Raw genomic sequence first — 10,812 nt, 5'->3', positions numbered from 1 at the left:
TTATTATTTACAAAAGTAGGCTGTTTGATGTACGTCCAATTAATTAAATAAAGAATTTATAATTAAAACATTAAGTTTTACTAATTTTTTAATAACATAACATATAATGTTACACAACTCTAATCGGGTTTTTATTTAAATATTTTTAAATTTAAAAATTGTTGATAAATACTATTAAATTCAAACCCTAAATTAAAAAAATATATTTTATTTAGCGCACAAATTTTTTTTATTATCGCAAAAAATAAAACCAGTAAAAAACTTCATTCGAATCAAACGCCATAAAAGGGAATATAAAATATAATTTTATATTAAATATCATCATCTAAGAAATATTTTTTGCTCACATTCTATTTTTTTTAATAATTATAAATATACGTAAAATATTAATATAAGATATTTCGTAACGAACGGTAGAAGACGGTTAATATTTTTTTGTTAAAGGTCGGAGATCTCGATTGTTTAGTGCAATGGCTTCGACGACAGTCGGATCTGGGTTCGAGGCGGGGATGAGGTCGTGAAGCCGACGAGTCGTTGGTTTGTTGCTTTGTTCTTGGGATGAATCACGGATAATAAACATCGAATTTACAAATTACAAGTCAATGTTAAACTACTCTAAAAGAGATCCCGTAACAGTCGATTAAATATGCTACTACGGAACGAACAATATCGGGGATGTAATTGATCGCCGTCTTGCCGCAATTCATGGCGGACGTGTTAAGCCTAATGCGGTTGTTCTAGACGAAAAATGCAAAAGCGAGAATTAAAAGATAATTCTCGCCAAGATAACCCGAGGAAGTATAAGATATCCGACTTTAAAGCCATGCACACTTACACGTCAGCCAGGCAGTCGTCATCTGGTAATTCGGGGGTCCTGATGGTCGGTCCCAATTTTAAAGTCGGTAAGAAGATCGGATGTGGGAATTTTGGCGAGTTAAGACTCGGTGAGTAATTTTACACGTAGTTTATCGTTTAATAAAAAGAAAAAAAGACAATAAAACAGACAGACCGTCACAACCGAGAATGAACACATCTCACAAAGTGCAATACAAGTTTGAACACGTTCAGTACACATTGACAAAAGTCTTCCATACAAATAAACTAACGTCCATTCAAATGTATAAAGATATCTTCGGTTTCTAGTCAGTGTGAGTGACAAAATACATGTATATACAGTTTACTAAACATAATGATAACACCAGAATGAAGCTACATTGTACATTTTGACAGAATAAAAAAAGTGTTTTTGTTGAAACTTCCATATATTCTGGTCAGTGTAAATTCTTTAAAGGTATGTTAATGTTGTAAATATTAAATATGTCATTTTTACCAAAGACAAAACCTATTTTTCTGGTTTCTGTTCATGTTCTTTATCCGTGTTGTAATCAATTCCAATTAAAAAAAAACAAAGAATGCGATTGCAAAATTAAAAGAAATTTTTAAAAGTATAGCATTATAACATTGATAGACTTTAGTTAAAGTCATTCTATAATTATATTAATATGCAGTTTTTGATGATTTTTAAATTTGTTTTGTTTGTTTAACTTCAGTTTAAAGCCAATAAACTGGAAAGTATTAAACATCTTAATATCATTTTGTGAATGCACTGATTGATTATTGTTGAGACACTATCCCGATTTTATGTTTTTTTTTTATTTGAGATTTTTAAATAATAAATTGGCAGTTAAATATTTTAGTTGTTGAGAAAATAACAGTAGAACTGATTAAAAATGTCATTGACATTAAATGAATGTTTAATAATAATGTGATTTAATATGTAAAATCATTTTTTAATATGATAGTCATCGGTTGAAGGATAAATCATAGTTATGAAATTTATGGAATATCGGTAACTGATGCATATATTCTCGTATACATTGCAGTCTTATGTGATAAATTTTTAAATGCTTATTTTATTTTAATTATAGAATCTCATCAGCATTATTTTCTTAGAAACAAAGAATAAAATCAATAATTTATAGTAATTTATGTAATGGAATTTAAGGAAATTTGATTTTAATGTATTTATAAATTGTTCATAACCAGTTCTTATATTACAAATAAATTTTAAAGCTAAACACACAAATTATATATTATGTAATTTTATTACCTAAATAGAAATTTTAGCAAATTAGATGATAATTATTTAAATTCATGTTTCAGCTTTTCTAATCTACAATCCATCACTAAGTTTTTAAGATTGAATATATTATTAATTCCTATTATGTTGAATCTTATAAAGCATTTTGCTTAGGTGTTGAAATTTAAAAGTGATATGTAATGATTATTTTAACAATGAGATTTTTAAACATAGTTCAGCTCTTTAATGATGTTTATTGAATTCCCAGCAGTTAATACATAAAACTTTTAGTGAGTTTTTTGATGACTAAACAAATTTATTAGATTTAAATAATCAATTCCTTTAGTTATGTTTTTTGAGAATTAATTTCTCTTAGTTATGTATTTTTAATCAGTTTGTTTCTATTATAATTTTTATTTAGCTCATAAGTAATTTGAAAGATTAATTTCATTCTCTTAGTAATTTGTTTGTCAATTATCTGTTCTTATTTTATTAATATACTTAAGTAATTATACATTTGTTGTTGCTTTACACTTAATATTGAATTAAGAATAAGTATTAGTGATGACAATTACAGTAGTTAAATAAATTTTATACAATATAATTATTAAAGATGGTAGAATATAAACCTTTCGAATAATTTATAGTATGATTACATAAAAATGTATGAAAAATAAAGAGTTATAAAAAGTTTGTAATATATGTCATGATTATATAGAATATTTTAGATAATTTTCTGAGGAATAGAAATCATTTGTGATCAATAAACTGGATTTTTTCCAGTTATTTGATTTGCAAATTATTTTTGGTATTTGTATAAATTATAACTTATTTTTTTTAAGAAGCACAATGATTTTACTGGTAAAAGTACTTTAATTAATTTGTTATTTATTAATTTCATGTAAGTTTATAGTATATACTAAAAATAATAGAAAAATCAAAATTATTTAACAAAATATGTTTTATAATATTGATTCATAGTTTAGTTTATATAAGTAAAATGTTTTGTCATTTTTTACTTAAATTATTTATTAGACTACTTCACTATGCCATTAGATTAAAACTGTCTGCTAAATGTTATAAATTATAGACCAACAGTTTTTTTGTAAATGATCTATCTGTAAGATTTTGGAACTGACAAATTTCACACTAAATGAGTAATTCATTTTTGGAATATGACAAATCAGAAGCTCTAAGAATTATAAAAAAATTTTAAAATACTTTTTTTATCATTGCAATATTAAAAGTTCAAATTAAGCCTGCCGAAGGATCATTAAAAGTTCAAGTCACAAATTGGAATTACATTTGTAACTTCATATTTATTTTTTAATAAAATATTTCATTTTTCATAATAGCATCTGTAAAATTAGTTTTCAATATAAAAAATGTAGTAAGATGAAACTATTAATTTATTCCATAAATTTTTAATTAATAAATTTTATGATTTCTTAAAAGACATTTACAGTATTCCAGTAAGCATTGCTAGAATTGATGTTTTAAATATATAAAAAAAATTAATATTAAAAATTTTGATTTAAGTTTATGTGAAAAAGAATGATTCATTTTCATAATGTACTCTTTCATTTAATTCTATGTAAAGTGCTCTGTTTTTATAAAGCAAAGTGTATAATTAGAAGAAATGGAGAACTTTATATTTTTTCATTTAATGAAATTATTCATAGAATTTTTTTTAAATATACATTTTGAGAATTATTATAAAATAGTTGGATAATAAAAATGTAGAGAAAAATTAAAAATTCATTCTAACTTCCTTTATTAGCAATCAAATTTCAAAGAGTTAGCATAATTTATAGAAGTCAACAACTAATTTTATTATTATGCTAAAATAGATTCATTATGTTCTATTATTAATCAAGTTAAATTAGATGTTGGCTTCTATAACTCATGGCTTTTTTAATTTTATTAGAGAAGTACTTTTGATCTTTATTTACTGAAATATTATGATTATATATATACTGTATATTAAAGAATTTGATGGAAAGAAATTAATAAAGAATAACAGCTAAAATTAGGCTTATTTGGTTAAATGAAAATTCAAAAGCTGTTATATAAAAAGTTGTCAATATGTATTTTTAGCTTGCCAACAGATATTTTAACATTGGGAATTCTTTGTTTATAACATTTTTCTGACTTGTCAAATGGTATCTAATATTTATATTTCGACAGTTTAATAAATGATATTTTTCAAAATATATAATTTAGAAATATGATGATGATGAACTTCAAAAAATATTTTCATATTTATTATTGTAAAGTAGAATTTAATATCTATACTGCATTATGCAATATATATTTGAACATTATACATATGCATTCAATCTATACATAAAAAAATATAATTTTTCTTTACTTTATTCAGATATAGTTGAATGCAGTTGACTTATTGATTTTTATCTTTGAAAGGGTTATCTGCTTTTTTGATTAACTACTATACAGTAAACTTTCAAAAAATACAATTTTAGTATTTTTATATTTGTAAGTAACTACATAATTTATTATTAATACATTATCAAGTTATTGGCATATAATAATTGAAATCAGTGTTTACATATAAAAAGATATCTTTAGAGCATTTATGATCAAATAGACGTACTTGTTGTAGAAGAATTTAAATAAGATTTTAATACAGGATTTTTATTGTTTTTCATTAAAACATGAATAGAATTGAAACTTCTTACTTTGAAAAAAATTTATGTAGCTGTATGTGAAAACAGCATTATACTGTATACATACGTTTAAAAAATTTTTAGCTCTTTTCATAACTTCTGTTAGAGAATAAATAATTTTTTTCCTCGGACTCATTTCTGGATGTGTGTTTTTATCTTAGATGACCTTAATCTTATTTACGAATAATTTTTGGAATAGCTTTTATTTCATGCAATAAGTACAATTTTATTCTCCAGTAGCACGAAAACTGAGTAAATGAAATTTTTAAAATTTATATAGGTATCCCTTGTACAACACGGTTCAAAAATTTGGGAAATCCTCCATACGAAATTTCACAATTTTTAAGTGCAAACTCTGTTGTCCAATATTCTTTTATTCAAGTCTGCATGCATGTTGTCTCAAATTTGCTCATGGATTTTAGAATATTAAAATTTTCAAAAGAAAATTGATAGTATAATTTTTTCTTCCTTATCCTAGCCTTCCTATCAACCAGGTGCCATCCTTTAGCCTTTAAGACTGTCACTGTGTTTTGGTTTTATAGATTAATCTTTGTATTTAGTAAAGTTTATTTAAACGTTTTTAGGTAAGTGTTATTAAACCTTTTTAACTGTAGGTAAGTAATTATTTGTAAAAATGATGAACAAAATACATTGGTAACTCAGTACTCGAACAATTCGGTATTTGAACACAAATTCTGAGAAAAGAATCACCTGGTACTCGACTGAACAAATGCAACCAGCGAGAATGAATTTTCGATTAATAACATATTTTTAATTTGTCATCCATAAAAAGTTTTTTATGATAAAAATAAAAGCTGAGGATGATGTTGATATTTCTGATCAAGATCAACAAATTGCTGTTTTGCTGATCAAGATCAACAGATTGTGATTGCTAATTACTGATTGCTTTAATAAACATATTTCTCTTAGTAACGAAAAAAGAATAGTACACTTTTGTTAACTACAGTGTTATATGAGGGATATCTGTACATAAATAGTTTTTCAGTAAATTTAAAACCAAAGTAATTATTGTTTTCATTTGTATATGTTGTATAAGTTATCTGTTGCTACTTTACGTAAATGTATTTATTTCAGTTCTATTATAAAACAGCAACTGATAATGTATATATATGAAAACAATATAAAATATATATTTTTTAATAATGTATTTATTATATTTTTGTACAAAATACATATATTTTGTACAAAGCTCTAATCAATATTTCAAGATATAATTTTATTAAATTCAGGAAATTATATACTTTGATACATTTGTAGCCAGCAAATAGAAAAAAACCACAGAGAGAAATTTTACCATGTAAATTTATACACTAGAATTTATATTGGAAAAACTTATATAGAAATTTAATTAATTTTCAGATTAAATGTTAAAATTTATCTAAATATATTCCAGAATTATATGTTTAATGTAAGGAGAAATTTATAAATTCGTTTTTTGAATTAAGAGTTGCATTCAAGTTGGAGCATTAGTTGTCCTACTATATACTAAGCAATTTATGCTAGCAACCCTAAAATTGGTGTGTGTTTAGGTTGACACCTTCTTCAAAGAACCAAGTTTGCATTGACAAGCACTGACTTTTATTTCAGTGCAGTTTAGGGTAAATAATCTTCAGTACACTAGTGCTTTAACATGAATGTGGAATAAGATACAAAACTTTTTTTGTGTTAAAATATTCATTTAAATACTCTGGTAGAGTAAACTAACATTTTTCATTTTTATTGAAGTGGAAGGAAAACCAAAAAAATATTAACATTATAAGAAAATATAATTTTAAGAAATAATGTGTTGTTGATGAATTTGTTGTTATTAAATAAAAATAAAATCATTGGACTTCTATATTCATCATAGATTAATAATGTAAGCATTAATCTTTAAAGCCTAAATTTGATGTTTATTGATCCACACTGTCATCACATAATTTTGAAATCTTTTAATTTTGATAATTTTAATTTAAAAAAAAAATTTCTGTTTACGTAATGCATATATTTTCATTTAAAAGTATATTTAATTTTTATGTGATTTATTAATATTAATTAGATAAAGTTCCTTTTTATAAATTTTTATTATTTAATAATAATAATTTTTTATAATGACTTTGTTATTAATAGGAATAAATCTTATATGAAAATTTCAATAATTATTTATTTAGCATACATTATAAAAATCATCTACTTTACAATTAGATGGTTTTTGTGTATTTAATTTGTTTCTATGGAAATATATTTTGTATAAGAAGCAGATTAATCAGATGAAAATACATATTAATAGACCACATTAATAGTGAAAGCTAAGATGTTTTGATAATAGTCAAAATATAATTCTTAGTGTAGGCCTGTACAATATACAACTCTGTACCAAAGTATTAGAATATTTATTGAAAACTAGCATGACTATAAAACTCCATAATTTTTTAATTAATTAAAGCTAGGTGACATGCCATATTATTGGGCTATAATAAAGCTAACTTAATAAATAGTTCACACACACACACACACACGCACACACAGTTGTAAAAGCGATAGCTGACTGAGCGTTGTGGAGAGGATGGCCATGGACACTTTAAGTTGTCATGAGTGACCTGTAATGGTATATTACATTACATTAAAAGAGTAGAGAGGTTGTCTGTATGTGCACAGACTTTACCTCTAAGAAATTAGAAGTGATAAAATTGAAATTAGAAGAGAAAGTGATAGTAAATAGGGAGTGGAAGAAAATAGGGAAAGATTGAAGGGATGTGTTGGATCATTGGGTGTCTGCATCATAATTGTTGAACAAGTAAAAATACAGTTACAAGACAAAATATGTACAGTGATTCAGTATAAAAACAAACATGACAAGTTTGCATGTGTAGGTGAGTCTGTACAGCAAAGGGGTGCATCAGACACAATGTTTTAACAATTACAAAGTACACGATTTATGACTGCTTTATATATATAATTTATACAAATACCAACACTCGATAAAGGAGTGGAACATTATTATAAAAAGCTAGATATAGAACAAAACATGAATATTAGTTATTGATATGACTAAGTCACATATTTACATGGTTAGTGCTGTAGATTGGATTGGCAAAGAGATAAGACATTACAAAATTAAACATTAAAAACATTGAAGAACCTAGTAGATATAAACCTAGTGGGTCTAATTTGCATATTCACAGTACAGTCAAATTACAGGTTGAACAAATTGGGCAAGTAGCCAGCCTACCTTAAATGATACCAGCTAGTCTATCATTGGTCCAGATGTGAGATGTGGCCATGTCACCCATCTCGCTGGCGAATGGAATTCGTGAGCCTGAGTCTTTTTGTGTTGCATATGAAATTCTTCATTTTTGTCCATAGTTTTTTGTTATTGAGAATGTTAGCAGGATTGGGGAGCCAGTTGAGTCCTGTTTGGAGACATTCTTTGAAGAGTTCTGCACTTTGTTGGTTGTATTTGTTGCAGCTGAAGAGAAAATGTAGCGCAGCGTCTTCACTCTGTCCATCCCTGCAATGGTATATCTAAATTTAATAGTTTGGTCGAAGTAGCATAATAAGCAGCTCATTCGTATGGTAAGCAGAAGTTGTAGGTTCAAGTCTTGCTCTGGGCAGATTGTTTTCTTTCAGAAATTCTAAATTAAAATTAATTTATTATAATTATTAATAATATGAGATAGTGGTGTGTCTGCCTACTTTTAGACAAATTACTTCATGACTAATTATTAACTTAGCCTTATTATAGCCTGATAATATAGCAGATTGTAATTTCTAGTTACAAATTAATTAGGAGCAATTAATATAAAATAAACATACATATGTATATAAATACTATAAATGCTAAGCTTTCCAGTGGTATCAAACAATGTATTTATTTGTGCTGTTTATGAAAATAAAAATTATCCATTTTGTGACAAAATACTGGAATACTTTAATTCCAGTACCAAAATAATAGAATAACTTATTAAAACTGCAACTTTAACTGTTTTATATGCAAATTAGTCTCAAACTTATTTGCATAAAGAAATGCATTAGCTAAAAGTACTTTTACCAAACTACATTGAACTAAAATGTCTCAGTGAAATGATCTTTTGGCCAAAAACAAGCAATTGTTTCATTAAGAGATACAGGTGAAACACAAAAAGTTATAGTATCTATCATCAGTTGCACACAATCTATTGTTTAAAAAGTGTTGAAGTACAATCTTGGATTTGGCTTTGAAAATGGCAGAAGAAATGCAGAATGATGTTGCATATCTGCTTTGGAAGACTGCCTGTTAAAATGAACCGTGAAAGCCAATCATTTCCAAACCTCTAAACAATATCATCATTTATGAAAAATTATGGCAGCAAGGTAGAACAACTGTCCAACTATTGTATGAGATGGAAATGGACTACTGTATACCAAAATGTAAGCCTTTATTAACATCTGCACAGATGAAGCAACAGTAAATTCTTCAAAGAACATGTTTGCTGTAGCGAAGAGTAATGGTCACAAGTCACTTTCAATGTTGAGTCAAGATTTTGTATATCTTATGGAGACCAGAGTGTAAAGGTCTGGTAAACAAAATATGAATCCTTCCATGGAAAGCTCAATAGTTTCCACAGAGCACAATCTGGGACTGCATGAAGCCTCAGATTGGGCTCTGTGAGAACTGAAGCATTAGAGAGCTTTGGAACTCCAGCATTGGAGAACTGGCAATGCTGCATATCATTGTAAATTTAACAGTACATCAGCAAATTCTGGAACTTTCATGATAATGCTGACTGCATTTTTCAGTATGACACAATGCTCCAGCTTATGCATTATCCTCTACTAAGAAATGGCTTAATGAGCATAATGTTCAAGTACTAGCTTCACAATTCACCAGACCTTAATCCCATAGAAAACTTGTGAGGAATCACGAAGAAAAGGTTGGCCAAAGAAAAAAAATTACAAGAAATGAATTAGTAAAAAAATAAGGGCATTTAATTCAATGGGAAGACTGTGCCAAATTAGTGCATAGCATGCTTTCAAGATTGCAAGCTGTAATCAAGGCATGTGGAGCACCAACAAAGCACTAAATAAGGTGAAAACAACTTTATGCATTTAGTCTTACTTTTATTTAGTTATAAACTTTATTGAGTTAATTTTTTGCTGTTTTCTGTGTTATTCCAATATTTTGGTATAAGGAAAGATATTCCAAAATTTTGTCACATGCAATCATGTTTCATTTCAAAATATTTGTGATTAAACCAAATGTTTCATGTCATTTGAAAGATTCTGTATTCACTTTTTAGTGGTGCTTAGATATTCTAACGTGTAGTAGTGCGTGTTATGTAACATAGTATTTCTCTTCATAGTATCATTATCTTTTTATGTAAGTATTCCAATATCTTAGCTTGGAATTGTGTATTAACCTAAAGCAGGAACCAAGACTAAGAATAAATTCCCACCTAAAATCAAATCAATCTATCAAATATTAACTTCTTGTTTGTTATAGATTTTTTCTTTATACCTAAATATAAAGAAAATTTGTAATTAACAATATGAATGTATAGTAATACCTAAATTATCACTAGCAATATGAAATACTTATTGAAGAGCAATATTCTTTACTCATTTATAATTCCAACTCATTAATATATTACAAATTATGATTTTTATTAAATTTAACCAAGTTGATAGTTTAAAAGTATCCTCTGACAGAAGTGCTATTTATAGCATTATAAAAATGCAGTTATAGATAATTTTTTTAAATTTAGCTTTTAATTTAACCTAATAAATAAGAAAATCAGATTTTAAGAAGATATTATGTAACATTTCTGGAATAATTTTGAATATTCCATATTTTTTAAGATGATCTTATTTTTTAAAATAAATATTCTTCTGAAGATATTAAAATTATTCTTAGAAGGAGTGCTTTAGTGATTTACAAACAAAGCCATTGTTTTTAATTTAATGACTTTGAAAGTGTATCTCTTCCGTGAAAGTTAGGATTTCTATCACTATTTTTATTAAAATTGTTTGTTAATTGTGCTTGAAAAATTCAAAATAAATGTTTGC

General features: G+C 26.2%; 1 protein-coding gene across 1 annotated transcript in view; it reads left to right on the top strand.

The window, feature by feature from the left end:
- Positions 1-441: 441 nt before the first annotated feature.
- LOC136984284 (casein kinase I-like) overlaps positions 442-10,812 on the top strand; it is a 67,661-nt gene continuing 57,290 nt past the window's right edge. Inside the window, exon 1 of the mRNA XM_067281213.1 lies at positions 442-944. Within this exon, the coding sequence (XP_067137314.1) occupies positions 749-944 (196 nt within the window). The 5' untranslated portion in view covers positions 442-748. The remainder of the gene's footprint in view (positions 945-10,812) is intronic.

Source organism: Centruroides vittatus, unplaced genomic scaffold (genome assembly GCF_030686945.1).
Source record: "Centruroides vittatus isolate TY-2023 unplaced genomic scaffold, ASM3068694v2 contig_911, whole genome shotgun sequence".
NCBI classification, from domain to species: Eukaryota; Metazoa; Arthropoda; class Arachnida; order Scorpiones; family Buthidae; genus Centruroides; species Centruroides vittatus.
This window is presented reverse-complemented; position numbering and strand designations above follow the sequence as displayed.